Here is a 19751-nt window from a genome sequence, read left to right as displayed (position 1 = left end):
ATCATGAACAGGAGAAATTATTACAGCAAGAAAAACCTAATACAATGTTCATTTGGGAATGTGGCTGTTGTTTTAAGACTGACTCGAAAAAATGTGAAATTATCCTTTAAGGCTATTACTCTGCGACATAAACATCTCCTGTATGCAAGAATTAAAGCCATAAATGTGTATCACCATTACTCTACCTAGACCAAACCTACAGTGTATTTCCAAGAGTTTATTTCTGACACAAACTAACCTCTGCTACCCTGGAGGCAGCAGCTCATCTCTCTGAATGGAGAAACCAGCATTGAGTAATCAGTTACTGTTCCTGAGTAAAGCCCAGCCATGCACGCACCGGTGTGTGAACAGATGACGAGGAGCGCATACTGTCGGCCACGCACCAATGTTCGGTTTAAAGCCTCAGGATTTGGATTAAATAGCTTGTGAGAGAGCCGATGAGCCTTGAGCGAGGGAGGGAGGAGGTGAGGGAGCTAAGGGCTGATTTTTATCTTTTACCGGATCGAGAAGGGGAGGAGGCACGGAGAATGAGTTATTCTTGTAACAGCACTGAGCCTGTTTGCTCTACGGTGTATTAGTCAGCGCGCAACTAAAGGCTCCGACGCAAGTAAATCGGCTCCTGTGGCGACGACGCCGATAGCATCATAAAGCCTCAGTCCCTGCCAGGTTGCTCCCCCAACAGCTCTCCTCGCTGGACATGAAAGTGCAGCAAGGCTGCAACTCATCAGACATGGGGATCCCGGTTAGAACCGAAGAAGAATTGCGCAGAAATACCGTAATAACGCCCGAGGATGTGCTTGGGTTACAGAAGATCACCAAGAGTAAGTAACCTGCGTTTGTAATTGCCACGTTGGGAAGAGTAGTTAAAGCCTTACAGTTGGAGGAGATTAGTGCAACCCATCTGTTGTTGCTTGTGTGTATACTGCACTGTAACATACAGTCTATTCGCTGCGTTAATTTGCTGTTTGGTTGTTTAGCAGACATAGATACCATGGACAGCGACTATCTGAAAGCACCTCAAAGACTCTCTCTACCACTTTTAACCTTTGTGTGTTACAGCCAGTGAGCAGTTATATGTTTAATACCTTGCCCAAAAGCCCTTGAGAAGGACATTGGTGCTTCTCTGTTCTCAATGGGGCAAACAGCATGTTGTGTATGAGTGTGCATCCCCTCTGCATCCTGAGGGTACAGAGTAGACAGAGACTGAAATAGAGAGAGAGAGAGAGAGAGAGAGAGAGAGAGAGAGAGAGAGAGAGAGAGATAGTGCTTCTCAAATCCTGCTGAAAAAAAACATCCTCACCTCAAGACACCTGTGGCTCTGAGGTAACAGGTGGCTGGAGATGTGATCCACTAATAACTCATCACAGACAGTAGACAGTAGGAAGGAGTACACGTGAGAAATACTATCAGCGTACTGTTAAACCTATACCGATTATGTAATGAAAGCATTGTTGGCAGTCAACTGGCAGTTGGAACTTTGAACTTGGTTAATCAATTTCATTCATTCAGTACCACATAATATCATACACTCATAAAGCATACCTGGATTACTTATTTAATTCAACGAAAATGTTTCAGTCTGATGGTTCGGCCCATTAATTACATTATTGTTGCTAAGCACAGTCACGATAGTGTACAGTACTTTTTATGGCAATGGTAGGTTTCTGTTGAGCCACTACAATACCTGAGGCCTTTAATTAGTTAGACTGGTAGTTGAGTTTATCTCATAAATCTAATTATAAACATGAAAGTTCAGTTTTCATCAGTGACTCGGAGCAAATTACCATTAGAGACCATTAGATGTGACTGAAAGCTCTGGAAAAAATGGTAAGTGGATGGTAATATTTTCTCTTTTTTTTTGTCATAGTGTAATACAACTCTGAACTGAATTCCTTAAGACAAACATGAACAAAAAGCACATTAATGTTAAAACAGTGTGAATATTTGTACATTTAAGCAATAATCAATAAACCAAATGTGAACAGTAAGGTTACCCCACCAAAAACCTTTAATACACTCAATTGGAACCTGTTTTCATTCTCAATGGGCATTTTAATAAATTGGCTAATGCAAGATAACAATTCAATCAAGTCATGTATGTTTCATGATGTTATAAAAATATTTATTTACACCAGAAACTAATATATGAAGTCAAAACTGAACTTTCTTCAAACACAAAACCCCCCAAATTGTAACACCAACTCTCTGCTCTCAGACCCTCACATCTGCTTTCATTTGGTACCTCCTCAGTGGAAAAGCAATGCTAGGGCCACGTCAGTGCGATAATACCTAAATCACTCATGATGGTGCAGTAATCTCCACTCTCCACAGACATGTAATCTGGATTATGCCAGGAGGGCTGTAACACAGCATTCTGCAATGGCGTGATACACCTCAGGTAATTAATGACCCTGGAGTCAAAGTGTAAGTGAGTCTGTTTACATTGAGGATATATCAGAGAAATAATGGAGTTGCTCCATAGCCGTTCATTTACTGGGTTTGCACAGCTGCAAATGGTAAAAAATATGTGTAATATCCTCTAAAAATTGGATATTTGATGTCAGCAATAATGACGATAATATGTGGGTTCGTCTGATGTGAAATCTGCTTCCTTCTGTGTTTCCTCTTAAATGATTTCTAAACAAGCCTCAATCATTTTAGAGCGGTGGACCATACAAAAGACCTATACCACATAGATAAGCATAGTGTGCTGCACAATTCAGACTATCGTTTTCTGCCACAAGAAAAGAGAAAATTGCAGTTGGAAAAGAGGGGAGCAGAAAATGCCTCACCCTGCAGTGTAAATGACTTTTCCAGTTGTGCTTTAGGGTGGTAAATGCCACCATTTTGGGGCAGCCCAGCTCCAGTCAGTCACGGTGGTTCAGCACTGATAAGCGGGACACAGCACCAAATTGTCACACAGGCAGAGAGGAGGAGAAGTATAATCCTGGCAGCAGAGAAGCATCGCTGCGATATGAAAAATGGCACACCATCAGACATCAGCTGTTGACATGACAGATGATGTATGATATGCAGGCAGACATAACATAAACAGGAATACTGGTGTTGTCAAACAAATATATAATAACAAGAATTATAGTAATTACTGATGGATACAAGTGTGGAATAGAATAATTCATGGTCATTGTAAACACACAACTTCTCCGTTTGATATATAGAATTGGTTTATCTGTGTTTTTCTGGCATCCTTTTGTAGTGAAAATGCTATTGACTTCTCTCTTGTGCCCACTTTCTTTCAATCCACCATGTCCAATTGTGCCTCTGTGTGCTGTAGAGAGTAATCAAAGTAAGAGAGGGAGAAATTCCTGATGGACCCAAGAAAAAGTGGCAAAATTGTGCCTCTAAATGAAAATGCTCTTTAGCAGAGGTGGCCCAGATGTTCAAGTCAGAAGCAAGTCTCAAGTCTTAACCTTCAGGTCTCAACCAAATCCTTAGTTACAGTGGTGAGAATCAAGAAAATTAAGGCTGCAACATGCCTGTATAGTTTACTGGTTACACAGCGTTGAATGAGTCCCCTGAATATCTTTCATGATAACGATGAGTCTTCTCAATAAAACATTGATAAGAAGCAAAGTCTAACATATCTTGAACTTAAAGTTACTACAAAGAACATTGAACTGGTTGTTATAGTGTCATGATGCCTGTGATGCCACTATATTACCCACATAAGCAAACAAGAGTCAGATTCAAAATGAGACGAAACGATTTATGGTTTGCAGACCAGAAGAGGCTATTTTTACATGACAATTACATTGTAGTATGAGGGAGGACAAAGATAGGATGAAGGGATGACATTTCTATTTGTGTGAAACATTAAAAGTAAAGTTAGACTTGTTGATGGCTTCCCAACTCATTTTAAAAAAATATATGAGGGGCAGAGGTCAAGTGAGCTAGAGAGTGAATGAAGAGAACAAGCAGATTTGGTGTGAATGCATCCTGACATGTAACCATGGCATTAATTTTGATTCACTATACCTTCATATTACAATTATTAATCTTATTATTAATCATTGTTATGCATCCTACAAACAGCTGTGTTTCAGAAGAGAAAATTAGTATTAAAAATAAGCAGTGTCTTTCTTTCACTGGTTTCCAAAACAAATGCATGTGTTGACCAAGACCTTTACAACATAAGGCTTAGGTGCTCATGGGAAATGAAGTTTTTTCCATCCACAGTGACATTAAAACCAACATGAAATCCAAGGTCCTTGTAGCAACTTTACTGGTAGTTTTCTAGCTAACACATGTGCGTGCCTTTCTTTATGGGTTTTGTAGTGAAGGATGAAGTTTGGATGTTAAGGTTATAATGTCACAGATTTTTGAGACTTTGCATACCACTGTTCTCTTCTTACTACAACCACTGACAACAGAATCCTTTAATTATTTTATGTGAGTCAAGTCTCAAACCTGTGCACTTTAATTTGACGGCAGTTTGTTTTGAATGTAAACCAACAGATTTCAACATGTGCAGCTCCGGTGGATCATAGCACCCCCAGAGCTCTGTATTACCGGCCCAGCTGGAGATGGGTTTTGCGCTAACCTCATAAATTGATAAGCAGTTCAACAGAAATATTGGATTACCTTCAGCTCTGAGGAACTGTGTTGAGTATTTTACAAAGTTGTAGTCAAGGTTGTCTGGTCCTGGTAATCTGTTTTTGATATAATCACTAGGGCTTCCCGTACAAGGATGAAAGGTGTGTTCAGGTTCCAAAGAAGACAGAGTATCAAGGTCAGAGGATGCTTGAAACAAACTAGTTCATACAACATGTTGGTAATGTGCTTACAGCTGTTGCAAAACCACCAGGTCTGGTATCAAGTATATCAAATATGGATAACTGTGCACACTTTGCACATCAAAGGCACCCATGGTCAGCTGGGCACACAAAAAGTGACAGAAGCGGTTGTGTGCTGAATAAAAAAAAAAAGACTTTACTTTCTCACTTGTGCACTCGAGTTAAATAAAACATATCGGCAGCAGGCCACCCTTTGTAATGTGTGTGGGGGGGAAGGTACTTCAGATGCAGCTTTGTTATCTGACAAGCACTTCATTTTAAATATACTGACACCTTCAAGTAAAACATCCACCAATATTAAATGAGCTGTGATGATAGATGAGCATAAATTGCTTTCTGTTATTCATATTTTATTATTAAATCATATTAAATGTCCTTAATCTCTTATTTAGAATCTTGATTCTTGTGATAATCAATAATATTATATAAGAAATTCACATTGTGGCCTTGTGGTCTCACTACTGTAGATCTCCATTATATTTGCTTTACTAATTGAGTACATTTCAAAACCTTGCACAACAGCAGTGCCAAGTTAAATCCATGAAAATACATCATGTCCAAGCAAAACCCAGAAAGATACCTTCACAAAGTAAAAACACAATTGGAATTATTATGTAATGAGATGTAGGAGAACCTCTGTTGAACTGCAGGTATTTTTTGACTCAAAGGCTCTACATTGGTGTGTAGTTTTACCTCGTCCAGATGATTCACTCAGAACAGTCCAGGTTCCTTTTACTCTAATGGGTGATCAATTATTTGGCATTAATAAGTCTGGGACACAGAGCAGTGCTTTATCTACGTCAGGCGGAATTTCTACCCTGTGATGTCTACCAACACAATGGCTACAGCTTTAATTAAAATTGATTGGTGCAGCCGGTTCATAATCTCCCATGTGCAGCTGTCACAAGGTTACTCTTTCAAAGTGATTTGACATGGAGAGAAGCGGCTTGTTGCATCAACATCAGTAATCAACACAATCTAATGAATTTCACTTACTCTTTGGATTAGGCGATTATTATCAGACTCAGGATCACATTAAATCAATATTACACATTTTATTATGCTATATGTGCATTAGGTAAGAGAGTACTGAACTGTAGTGGGAAATCAGTGTGTCAGAGAGTTTGATAGGGTTATTGATCATCACTGGTGACTAGAGATGACTGGCTCATGCTGATATTTCTGGCTGGCTGAAGCTCAGTTTTGAGGTCCAACTCTTTAATCCTGACTTTCCATTTTTATTCAACTGCCTCTATCAGGTCAGACCAGCATGCAAAGCAGCCCTGGAGGAGCTCTTACCCTTGGTAAGAGGTGAATAATCCTAAATGCTTCAATTTGGAGATGCCTGTCAGTGTTTAAATAAAAATAAAATAACTTTTTTAAAGCTTAATGTTGCCTTTACCGACTTTTGGGCTACTGGCTGTGATGTGAGAGCGAGCTGAAAAGCTGTAGTTGGTTCCAGTAACTTGACAGCATACTGTAGTAGCTTGAATCACACATTTGCTTGCACATTGACTTTTGGATATAAATCCTGTTTGAGGTTTAATTCCCAAATATTATCATATGTAATTTATTTTAATGTGGATGCAGCATGTCTTTTTATTCTTCAGCAATTTTATTCTTCAGAGTAACTCAGATGCAAGTGATCAGTGTCATATCTCCTCCCCCTCATAGCTCCTGGATTCCTGAAAGCCTTTTAGCCTCTTTCTCAGAATGCCTTGGCTGCAAACTGTCACTGTCCTCACCTAAAATGACCAAAAGGTGTTTTTAGTTCATGCCCTTAGAGAGGAAGAGGAGCGGGGTGAGTAGAGGGAAGAAGGCAGACAAATCATTAGTGTCTATCCAGGTTCCTTTCAAAGCCTGAGTCCAAATGTGACAGAATGCACGGTGTGTGTGTGTGTGTGTGTGTGTGTGTGTGTGCGTGCGTGCGTGTGTGTATGTACTGTCAATGTACAAAGGAGAGAGAGGTTAGATCACACTTGGTAATGAAGTGTTATCATGTGGTTTATCTGAGGAACAAACACTCCTTATTGAGCTACTGATTCATGATGCACATTTCCATTTTATATCTGTAGTCTGATAATCACACAAACAGCTAATCCTGATTACTTTTGTTAATATATTTGAGCTCAAATGTGACATTTTATTTGTATTTTTTGCAGTCATACAGTACATTTATTTATAGCTTTGCTCAGACTGGAAACAAGAAGAAACAGCTACATCATTAATTAACATGCATCTCATTTGTTTAATAATTGGTGAACTTGTGAGAGGTGCTGGTCGGCAGATTCTGGCTTGTCATTTCACCCTGTTTCCAGCCTTTAAACTAAGCTAACATAACCAGCTGCTGGCTATAGCCTCATGTTTAACAGATAGACACTCTGGCATCAATCTCTCTGCAAAAAAACAATTAAGTGTGTTTCCCACAATGTTGATTGCTAAAACATTTTTTTTCCGTTATTGTTATTGTTGTACTTTTTCCAGCTTTATGGTTCACTGTCATTCTCACACAGGGAGCTTAGATCACAATATGTGTCTTGATAATACCATCTCATAGATTTTTTCACTCTGTGATGCAGAGCGAAGAAAGATAAGAGGAAAGAATCTCATCTGCATTCAGCTGCTCAGAATGCAACCTCTGCATGAACCTCGCCATTTGCCAGTTTGCCTACAGGTGCTGCTAACTGACAGACATGAAACAGCCTGCCATACTCAGGTGCGCTGTATATCATGATGTGAACATCAAAGTGCAGAACTAATGACACTAGCCGCCCATAGCTATGGATTATTTTAACGTAAAGACAGGTCAGCATGTCTGCATTGTTCTTCCCTATGTTTTCAGATTAATTCGACGCACACTTTCGGCATTGATCAGAGACCACAGAGTCAAATAGAACGAATAAGGCATGTGAAGTCAATCCCTGTGGCTGAAAGTCTCTAACTCCAGGCTAATCTTGGGGATTAAAGAGCTATAAGTGGCAGCTCGCTCACTCCTTTTTCTGAATGCCAGTTCGGTGTCAGACAGGCCCTGTGTATCTGAACACAGGAACACAGTATGACTCAAGACTTGGTGCTAATTTTACTCTGTTTAGAAAGGCTGCTGCCAAAGGGATCTTTTTAGTTTAGAAGAGTCCAAATTATTATGTTTAATAAGAATCTGCTGTTGATCTGTGACTAATATTAGAATAGATGGGATTTATGATTAGAGGCCACACATAAAAATTAATTCCTAAAAACAGAAAAAAGATATATGAAAATTGCCTGTGAAAAGTGATGCGTTGTAAAAATCTTCCTTCAAGCAAGTGAAGGAAGGACTAGGGTGTAATTATGACAGATCACCTGCACTGGGAGTTAATGACATATTCCCCCGAAGTGACAATAAATCGTAATATACTGTATCAGTTCATGTTGTAATTGAAGTCAGTGCTGACATACATCTTAATATTCTGCATGAAATCCAGTCTCTATTTTAGATCCTGATTCTTCCTGTGCTTCAGGGTTGTGAGACAAAGCCTTACATAGGCGGAGGTATCAGGTAAACCTTCATCAGATCCCAGACGTGGAACATTTCATTTGCATACCGCTGATGCCTAAACTGACATACCCTCCTTTGATTTGCTGCTGCACCTTGTTGTTGCGGAGCAGCCAGGTGGATGAGGGGAAGGGAAAAGACAGGCTAATCGAGCTGGCACACTATCAGGAGGGTTGCTAGGTGACAGTGTTGAAGGAAGTGAAGTGGTACACTTCATATGTGCATGCGTGTGTGTGCGTGTGTGTGTGCGTGTGTGTGTGCGTGTGTGTGTGTGTGTGTGCGTGGGAGAAGGAAATGAAGAAAAGGGAAAGAACTGAGGTATGAAAGGTGTACATTATGATGTTTTTTGGAATATTGCACTGGAAAAATATTTTTTCCCCTCATAATTTCAATACGAGGTCATTCATGGAGTAGGACGATGTCATGTTTTAGTATGAATTTACAGTACAGCCAGCAGTCAGTTAGCTTAGCTTAGCACAGAGACTAGAAACAGGAGTAAACAGCTTGTCTGGCTCCATCTAAGGGTAAAAACATCTGTCTAACTGCACCTCTGAAGTTCATAAATGTACACATTATATCTCAGTTGTCTAATACGTACATAAACTAAAGTGTAAAAAATGACATATTGTGGTATTAAGGTGGGATTATGTGCAGATTATTTTCAGTAGACAATGGCTAAAGCCTGCTTATAAAGTCGCTGATTGTTGCTAAATTATGTTGTGCGCTAATTGCCTGTGTCATCATGGCGTAACCACGTCAAACAGGGAAAAAACAACTCACTATTTTAAACTGTGTAAGAAATGTAACTTAAATAGTAAAGACAAGTTAGATCATTTAGAATAAAGACAAAGGAGAAGCAGTTTCTTGGTTTATAAAAAAATGCAGATCAGTCATTGCTCATTAGGTACGCATGTCTCTGTCCGGCAGATGATTGGTCAACTGAAGGTGCCGCTACTCATACTGTCTCATATTTAGCATACAGGCATGACAGTAGTATCGATACTCTCAGCTAACTTATTCAGTACTGAAAATCATATCAAATCATATCAAAATGACTCTGACAAACAAATGCTGGATCATTTTTGGGCCATTCGTAAATCAACAATAATCAACCTGTTTTTGTGTATTTTCTCTCAACTTCTCAAGTACACACCTAGGCATCTGTTATTATTGTGAAACAGGGCCTTGTTTGGTCCTAAAAGGGGCAGTTTTTTTCATCCTCAGTCTCTCTGTCGGTGTAATTTTCTCATTGTTTCTTATTGAAATGGAAAATGACTCTCATCATTCAGTTTGTGTATTGTGTTTGTGCTTTTTCTCTCCCAGCAGCTCATATCTCGTTTTGTTTTCACTGAAAAGTGAGCGTCTGAGAAAGGGGACGATTCTTTTATTACTACTACTCCAAATCTCTGAAAAGTAGCAGTCAGCCATCATCAGTCAAGCTGATCTGTGTGCAGAGGCTGTGAAGTCTGAAATCAAAGTGTTTTGTGAACTTGGTGACAAGCTCATGTCATGTGACAGGTGTGTGAGTTTCACATTACTGTACGAATTCTTGCACTGGACCAAGTGGACTTTGTTGATCAGATGAAATGCTGCATCTGTCTTATTCAGAAGGTTTGGCAAGTAGCCATCTCTGATTCACAAATACATTGAGAGTTCTCAGTCCCATCTTAATCAGAAATGATCCATTCAGTAGGAACGCATCTTACTGTAATTAGGACTAGGAGACAAAATTAGATGTATTTTACCAGCTATTGATATAGTGATATAATAGAAGATTAGTGGGTGAATTCACAAGATATGTACACTATTAGATTTTTTGAGGAATAAAATAATTACTAACATGGAGAGAATGCATAATTCATATTGTGAATATTGTGTCATATACAGTGTATTGTAGTTTTTAATGTAAGGACAATATACAGGACAGCTTAATCTATACGTTTACTTAATCAGCATTCAGAGTTAAAAAAGTATCCAAAAAAAGTATATTTCCCAGCTATATTCTGATACTGAATATCATGTTAAGGCTGCATTTATAAAGCTGTTTTCTGTTATGTGTCCAGTTTCTAACAAAGACCTCTGGCTAATTCTAAAATATGGCACTACTCTAAATGTCAATGACGTGGCTTCAGAGCTTCGTGTACATTCATTTACTGTTTTTTTAAAGGTGTCTTAAAGGTGCAGTGTGTAGAATTTAATGGCATAAAGTGGTAGACTTGGCAGAAATTGAATATAGTAAGTATTTTTTAATTAGTGTATAATCACCTGAAAATGGGAATCGTTGACTTAGAATGAGCCCTTTATAATTTCATAGGGAGCGGGTCCACGTCTTTGGGAGCTGCCTTGTTGTACCGCCATGTTTCTGATGTTTCAGAACAGACAAATCAAACACTGGCTCTAGAGAGGGCCTCTCACTTTAGGCTCTATTTGAAAGGGGAGGGGAGAGATATTGAGTTGGTTGCCATCTAAAAACATCACTACTAAATGCCATGAAATCCTACATACTGGTCCTTTAAAAATATTATTGGATAGAAGTCAAGGGGTCGATGCAAACACCGTCTTACCATTGTGATTGCAGGGATCATCCCTATGTTCCCTGGGTCCTATGTTCCCCGCTTTGTATGTGACCAGGGAACATAGGGATGATCCCGTCTACAGTTAGCCAGTTAGCTGAGTTAGCCGCCGAGTTAGCCACTGACTTAGCAGCTGAGTTAGCCGCCGAGTTAGCCGCTGAGTTAGCAGCCGAGTTAGCAGATGAGTTAGCCGGCGAGTTAGCCGCTGAGCTAGCAACCGAGTTAGCCGCAATCGGGGAACATAGGTACGCTCCCGTGACTGCATATCATTTAGCAGAGATAGCATTGTGTATAAATTGGTTTGTAATTGTCTGTGGTAACTTCATCAAGCACACATTAGCTCATTAACCATGTAAGCATTATATAAACAACATAGTAAAACTAGTTTTAAACTCAGGGCCCTTCTACAAGACTGGTCATCAAGATAAAAAATAATCAGATATCACCTTTTCATATTGTGCTTCCATGGTGCATACAGTATTACAAACACATCTGCAGTGAATCAATGAAAAGATATTACCCCATTGGTGAACCTGAACCTGGACCCTGGGACAGTCTGTGTATGATTTTTTTGGGTACAAGCAGAAACAACAAAGCCCTAAGCTGAAGATTGCATTACATAACAGTATTTGGTATACTTTTATGATTTATAGTAGCTTATGTCCTAGTGAAGATGATTTGACTTATTTCTCAAACTCTCTATGATTATTTTGCATCAGGCAAGCAATGGAAGTTTTGCCTCACTGAAGTAATACAGTCCCAAACTAACAGTAGGCTTACAGTAATATTCTCAGAGCAGATAAGCCCCTCACATCAAATGAACTGGCACTAGAGGGCACTGCATCAAACAGCCGCTCACTAACCCTCTTACAGTGTTTTGGAAGGCAATATAAAGAGATTTTTTTTTTTGAGCAAGAGCAGCTTTACATGGAAACATCCAGATCAGTCCACTAGTGAGCATGTGACATCGGCCATGGCAACGCTCCACTCGCATCTACAGTTTATTGGCATGAAGTCGTCACCACAGATGAACCCAGTTCAGTCTTTCCTGTGCACATGAAGCCATTTAAATTAAAGGTATACATACATACAGTATCATACTCTGCATACATATATTGTACATGCTCATGTTGATTTAAGAATTTCTCCTCCTGGCATTTACACATCTGATTCACACTCTTATTTATAAATGGTCCAATAGTCCGTGACATTTTTCTGTACAAGTAGACGCAAGTGGTCGCTGGAGTTACTGAATTATTCATTCTAATTTTGAGGGGTGGATTCATGTTGGGTGATTCGTAATTCGTATTTTAGCATCAGTTGCCATCAACAGACATGAAAACAGTAATACAATAACACAAATCAAAAAATGTATAAAAGACTGTTTTGCATAACTTCCATTTTAAAGCAATTTTGTTATAAAGTCCAAAAGCCACTTAAAGGTGCAGTGTGTCGAATTTAGCAGCATCTGGTATAATGGACTCGGTAGAAATGGAATATATGTTTTAATCAACTGAAAATAAGAATAGTTGTGTTTTTCGCTACCTTAGAATGAACCCTTTATATCTCCATGGGGAGCAGGTCCTCTTCCACGAATGTCTCCCAGAACAGACAAACAAAACACTGACTCTAGAGAGGGCCTTTCCTGTGATTCACAGCCACAGTAGGTTCTCCTGCATGCTTGGAAGGGGAGGGGGAAGGGAGAGGGTTGCAATGTGCACTAAATCCTGCATACTTGTCTTTTAAAGTAGTCTTAAAGCAGTTTGTTGAAGGCTATAATGTGGAACTCATAATTAAAAGCATTATGGAACTGATGTGTGTACAGTATGCGCAGATATGATTTATAAGTATACCAGCATGACCCACTATGAATAATGCTGAGGATTTATTTATTTAATTTTCTTTACTTTGACAGGGACAATGCACATTAAACATCACTGTAAATGTGTCAGTGTTAGCCAAAAGACGACGAGAATGATGATATGTACAACTAATAATGTGAACAGCAGCATTATAAGATTTTAAAGCATGTGAAGTTGGCTTTAAGGATGAGGCTGGCAATCTTCTATAATTCTGTTATTGTCAACCAATCTCATGTGCCGAGCCAAACAAACAACCAATTGAGCTGAAATCAGTATTTTTTTGTAATCAACATGTCACAAGATCAACTAAAACAGCATAATGCATAGTGCACTCTCACATGCTCCGACAATAGTGCAGTCTGACTCCATCAATTCTGGAAAAGACATATATATATATTTACATCGCCTTTATCTGATTAGTCAATGACATTTTCTTTGCACGGAGCCAACTGATAACTGAGCGATGTCATCTTTTTCTGTAATTTCACGGTCAGCTTTTATTAAAGAAGACCTCTCTGTGTTGTTACTTCTTGTCACATGTAATCTGATATTCACCTGGTTTTACATCGGCATTCAAAATATGCAGTCCACTGTATTTCTGAAAACAGCTAGCTCTAAATAGTTTCACAAGAAGAGCATTTTTAGCCGAGGTGTCAGGTATAGTGTACCGTTCTTTATGAAAAGGTCTATAAATATCCACAAGCAGGTGGCTAAAGCTTGTGTGGCCCATCTGCTCGCTAACCCTCAGAAATGCAACCGTGTGAGTTGGTGTGTGGATGCTCTCTCGTGTGTTTTTTCTCGGTAATAAACTGAAGGTAACTTCTAACCTGTGTTGCAACGCCCTCACTGTTTTTTCTCTATGAAATATAGAAGGAGAAGGACCGTTCAACCTTATGTAACATAGCCAGTAATAACTGCCCCTACCATAACTCTAATGAGATAGTAGCATGTGTGTGTGCTTCTGGGTGTCGTTGCGTCTGTGTGTTGTTTCTATGTGTGTAGTTCCAAACTGGTCAGTCCATGTGATGGTAAAACACAATAAGCCTCTTAGGTCTAATCCTGGTCCGTTGGGAGGAGAGTGTCTCACACACACACACACACACACACACACATACACACACACACACAGTGTAAGTATGGCCAAATCTGTCACCCTGCTCAGGGTACTTGGGTTGCTTTCTTCCAGTGGCTTCTGAACAAAGCATGGAGGCAATCAAAATGTTTGTGGTTATTGTTGCTGTCACATTTTATCACAGAATAAGATGGGTTTCTTTAATACACTGTCTTTGGCATCATTGTTACTGCACTGATGAGCATGAGTCTGAAGTATTCAGCTGTGAACAGGCTGGAGTGAATGTAAATGAGATCAGACATGCTCATGATTACAGATATTACTACATCTTAGCAGAGAGATATTGACTTTATTCACAGTGATATCATGAAAAACACAATGTTTTGCAGTATTGTGTGTAGATATAGTCTAAGGACTGTTCTTTGTCTCACTGTTTTCAGATTACCTTTGTTCTCCAGAAGAAAATGTCCACATGATTGACTTCACTAGGTTTAAGATCCGTGACATGGAAACGGGGACGGTGCTGTTTGAGATCACCAAACCTCCACTACCAGGTCAGCTCATCACCTCAGAAACTATATAACAGATTATGAGACACGTGTAAACATCTTCAAATGTATTTTTCAGCATCCAAGTTCATATTTTGTTTCATGTGACTCTCTTTCCATAGTGGTCTTTAAAGAGGTACTGGACAATATGTACTTGATGCTATTCTTAAGTCTCATTTTTGATTATATTTTTTTTCTCACCATGACTCTGATGTAGAAAATATTGTAATTTGTGTCTTTTGTTGTCTGGTGTTCAACATTATGAGACTGTAGCAAGCATTTGTATCACTCTGTTGGAGAAATGTGAAAAATGTCACTCCTTTTTTTTTCAAATGTCACTTCTTTAGCGGGAGGCAAAAAGCATTGTGACCCCAACGCCGGACGTTTTGTCCGATACCAGTTCACCCCAGCCTTCCTGCAGTTGCGGCAGGTTGGAGCCACGTAAGTCACTGTTGAATGCATGTTTGGTGCCTCTATTTTAAAATAAGATATGGAGTCAAGAAAGAGAGAGAGACATGTGTCCTGTCCTTGGAAAAGCCTAATGATGCAATACTGTCCGTTCCAACCCTGCTGCTCTGACAGAGTGCTCACACCGGATGTAGGAGATGTGTGGGCTTTAGTGTGGGCAACAGGCTGAGGATGATAAGTGTGAACATACAGAACAGCCCACCTGCTGAGTCAGGCTCCAAATAGTTGTCAGCGAGCGTGTGAGCGGTGTTCATCAGACTCCTACTGGGTGACTGACGGCAGATTTCTGTCCAATCCAACTACTGACTCATCTAGATAATCTGGGTTTAATTAAAAACCTCAGTGTCTATTAACCATAATGTGTTTTGTGCACTATATAATAGCAAGGGGTTTATGTTAGAAAAGATGCTTTAAACACTCCCGGGAGCCCAGTGGTTCAGATACATTCCACATAACATCTATGGTTTTGACTCTGATAGACTACCTTTGTGTCATCTCTCTTTCCCCTCATTTCCTGTTGTTTCTCTGCTGTCATGTACGGTGGCCGAGACCCGCCATAGCTGCAAATAACGCTGCAAACAAAAACAAACGCTGCTGCAAATAAAAAGAAACGCTGCTGCAAATAAAAGAAACACCGCAGCAAACAAAAAAAACACCGCAGCATATAATAAAAAAAAACGATGCAAATAAAAAAAGCCACAACTGAAGTGGATTACCGGGGACTGTTTTTGCCGAAACACCGGAAGAAGAAACAACAACAACAGGACTACGAATTGGAAAACGAACTAGAAAGTAAGTGAAAATGGTAGTGTTTAATGTACACACTTAAAACACGCTGTTCCGCCTACGGGACGGGTCGGAGGTTGGGAGGTAGCCACAAGTCCTTCTGAATGTTTTAAACACCAACCCTTAAACATATAGATTCATGCCGTACATTGTTGGAAAGCTTAGATTGCCCTGATTCATTCAAGACCACTCACGAATTATCACAGCCGTAATAGTATTAGCGAGTGGCTCGGCTAGCCACTCAGCTAAAGTAAAAACAGCTATAATCTCTACATACCTTCAAAGTCTTCCCTTTATCCACAACGATCATCTTATGACTCAGGACTTTTTGTACAGCTCGCCAAGTATCCATTCTTGTGAAATATGAAATCCGTTTCCATAACATCGAAATATGTCCATGTATTTAGTCCAACACGTAACGTAATAACACAAATAACAAACCATATACGGTCGCTTTTACGTCTTTTCCTGACCTACACGTACAAGCAACAACAACAACGACAGTAATAAGCTGCCGGCATTCTCCAGTTCAACTTCAAACCTGGGGCTACATCGCCTGACCAAATAACACATTAAAAAGTACATGTAGCGACATTAAACACTACCATTTTCACTTACTTTCTAGTTCGTTTTCCAATTCGTAGTCCTGTTGTTGTTGTTTCTTCTTCCGGTGTTTCGGCAAAAACAGTCCCCGGTAATCCACTTCCGGTGTGGCTTTTTTTATTTGCATCGTTTTTTTTATTGTTTGCTGCGGTGTTTCTTTTATTTGCAGCGGCGTTTGTTTTTATTTGCAGCGTTTTTTTTTGTTTGCTGCGGTGTGTCTTTTTATTTGCAGTGTTTCTTTTATATGCAGCAGCATTTCTTTTTATTTGCAGCAGCGTTTGTTTTTGTTTGCAGCGTTACTTTTATTTGCAGCTATGGCGGGTCTCGGCCACCGTAGGTCATGACATAATGTAGGCATTAACAAAGCCAAAAATATATATCAAAAAAGAAAAGATAGTACTTATTTTCATCATTTTGACCATCATTTCTATCAGTTATGATAACATTGTACTCGTCAAGTTAATTTCTGAAATCTAGGAATGTGGTAACATTTCTAAAAAGAAGGTCTACAGAGCCAGAGACTTAAGCAGTCAGACAAATACTCAGATAAACCTTATTTGGAGACAAAGTACAGACTGACTTCCAACTTCATCTTTGATTTACCATACTTGCTATAGTTGTGCTTGCACACAGTTTTCTTGCACAATGAGGGATATGTAGCAACATTTTGGGTGACATTTTGAGTTATCGAAGAACAATGATAATGTATAAAGCATTGAGAAATAAATATATAGGAGTTACAAAATCAAAATCAAGAAAAAAAAGCCAAAGAAAAGAAATGGCTTTCAAAGTGCCAGAGTCCAGGTCAAAGGTGGTCTTAGATAATCTGGCTAATCTGCCAGCTGGTTTAAAACCTGCATGATCAACCGAGCACGGCTGGTTCTTTTGCACGTTGGACCCAAATTGTGAGAGGCCAGAATCACAGGAATGTTTTGTATTTTCTTTGCATCCAGGTTGGTAAACTAATTTTCTATCTGTGTCTCTGCAGAGTGGAGTTTACAGTTGGTGACACACCCATCAACAACTTTCGTATGATTGAGAGACACTACTTTCGCGACCAGCTGCTCAAGAGCTTTGATTTTGAGTTTGGCTTCTGCATGCCCAGCAGCAAGAACACATGCGAGCACATTTACGAGTTCCCCGCGCTGTCCGAGGACATCAGTAAGCGCTCTGTGCAAACACCAAACACACAAACACACACACACAAGTACTCAGAACAGACAAATACATAAAAATCCTCAATGCTGTGTCTTTTTTTTCTCATTTAGTGCGTGAGATGATTCTGAACCCTTACGAGACGCAGTCTGACAGCTTCTACTTTGTGGACAACAAGTTGGTGATGCACAACAAGGCAGACTATTCCTACAGTGGGGGCCCATAGGAAGACCAGCACCCTCCTGTACTCCCCCGCTGTTCTAGACATTTTCCATGTTACCACTTCAGGACCAGAAACAGATGAGCTGATGGATAAATCACTGGCAGTACACACACACACACACACACACACACACACACACACACACACAACCACACTTATCTCATTTCTGTTGGCTCCATGTATTTCCATTCACTTATTCAGCTCTTTGCCTCACCGTCTTTGCAGGAACATCACATTCTGCCAGTGGTGTCATCAGTTTGCATCCGTGTGTGTGTGAGTGAGTGCGTGGGCAGTGTCTGTACATACTGTTGATTTCAGTCTGTATATGTGGGTTCCACTTGTTCATTAGGCGGGCATTGAATCAGTTAAATTTTGTGTGTTTTTGATAGCCATTAATAGTCATAAGAGTAAAAGGGGAAAGTGAGTTTTGTTTGTCTTTGCTGAATCTCCGAGGAAGCAGACGAGGCAGAAAACCAGCTATGAGACAAGGAGAAAGATGAAGAAGACGTTACACTAAAGATTTAAATACTAAATAATCAATTCAGGTGTATATTTATATAGTTTGTATAGGAATATCATTACATTTCTTACTCCTGAGGTTTCTTATCAATTACATTTCTAGTAGCACACATCTGAATGATTCAGTCCTCCTTCCGTGGTCATCGGTCAGGTGAATGTGTGCTTTGTCGATGTGAATGTGTCATTTGTTTAATGTGTCCATGGTCTTAGTACTACTATGTGTACTACAGGAGTAATTTTTTAAAAGAAATAGCCATTTTGAAGTGTCAGAAAACATCCATAGGCAGAATTCACAAGTCAGATACCAATTTTGATATCCAGTACGTACTCTGTAGTACTGAACACTGTGTATACTTTAATGATGATACATGTTGTAAGTATAAAATTTTAAAAAGTATGTAAAGTTTTGACAGCTGAAATTCCATCACTGCAATAAATATGGGATTGTTTTTCGAAATCTTGCTGTACATTGTTTGTTTGTTTTTCACACTGAGGAAAGAGAACCGTATATGCTAAACACACATATGTTGAGCAGACAAAAGATTATTCAAAAACAAAACCAGTACAAAGAGAATTTCATAGACAAAAATGAAATTAATATAAAACAAGTAAATATATTCTATAAAAAACATATACTGGTGGCATTGTGTTTTTTTTTTACTTGATGTTGACTGAATAGCTTTGTTCAGTGGTAAAGTCAGTCAAATAAAAGCACATTTTAAAAATAAACAACACCTGTTGAAACACAGTAACCCAAAGTGCTGAAACAATGTCTGCTGTATAAAGTTTACAGGTCGTCTGTCATCTTCCAGCTTGTCTTTCAGCTCTTTTATCAGATTAATGTAGAGCAAGAAAACATAAAGAACAAGCAGAAATTCAAACTTTTTTTTACATCAGAAGATTATTCTTCACATGGAGCAAAGTATAGAGGATCACAATGTCTCTGCTGCCATCTTCTGTGGCCACCATCTTACTACACTGTTGCCATGGTGCCGATGCTCATCCTCATTATCATTCTCCTCATCATCATCATTATTATTATTATTATTATTATTGGGCATCAATATGAACTCATGCTGAACTCATATCACAGCAGAGCCGATAAGAAGATAGTGCATTTAATAAGCCAAATATACAACACTACAGTATGTCACAGATTAAAAAACAAAGCTATCAAAACCTCAGAAGGGTGAATTCAATCTGTTCACACACATGAAAAGTTAAAAGTCAGTTCACCATAGCCATTTTAAGACACAGACATCCTCCAACATTTTGCATGTGTTTGTGTTTTTCAGCACACTCAATACCAAGGAACTAAACGCTTGGAAATAGCTACAGAGCAATCCTTTATATATTACTTTTATATTGTGTATTTACTGCAATTGAAATGACATTTTGACGATGATTCAGTGAAGGAATCAACTATATAAACTGATTCATATTTCATGTGGTGATAAAAAAAGAGGAATAAGGATTTGCTACTGAATAGATCCAACATTCAATAATAAATGCTGTAGATCAATTAAGAAAAGGAAGTTTCCTCAAAGGTTAGGGCACCGACCATGACTTGCAACATCTGCAGTTAAAATTCAGCTG

The 19751-nt window shown here is 39.2% G+C and overlaps 1 protein-coding gene across 1 annotated transcript; it reads left to right on the top strand.

Moving 5' to 3' along the window:
* The first annotated feature begins 697 nt into the window (after positions 1-697).
* Positions 698-18565, top strand: unc119a (unc-119 homolog a (C. elegans)). The gene is made up of 6 exons (XM_053320660.1): positions 698-821; positions 14294-14407; positions 14668-14670; positions 14749-14842; positions 17247-17419; positions 17527-18565. The coding sequence occupies exons 1-6, from the start codon at positions 698-700 to the stop codon at positions 17637-17639; spliced, it is 621 nt and encodes a 206-aa protein (XP_053176635.1). The 3' UTR covers positions 17640-18565.
* The last annotated feature ends 1186 nt before the right edge of the window (positions 18566-19751 follow it).

Source organism: Scomber japonicus, chromosome 6 (assembly GCF_027409825.1).
Source record: "Scomber japonicus isolate fScoJap1 chromosome 6, fScoJap1.pri, whole genome shotgun sequence".
NCBI lineage: Eukaryota > Metazoa > Chordata > Actinopteri > Scombriformes > Scombridae > Scomber > Scomber japonicus.
This window is presented reverse-complemented; position numbering and strand designations above follow the sequence as displayed.

Excerpts from the sequence above, each read along its gene's own strand:
- unc119a (XM_053320660.1), top strand. The coding sequence starts at position 698 with ATGAAAGTGCAGCAAGGCTGCAACTCATCAGACATGGGGATCCCGGTT. Across the intron at positions 822-14,293 it reads GTTACAGAAGATCACCAAGA|ATTACCTTTGTTCTCCAGAA; the intron begins GTAAGTAACCTG and ends CACTGTTTTCAG. Across the intron at positions 17,420-17,526 it reads CGCGCTGTCCGAGGACATCA|TGCGTGAGATGATTCTGAAC; the intron begins GTAAGCGCTCTG and ends TTTCTCATTTAG.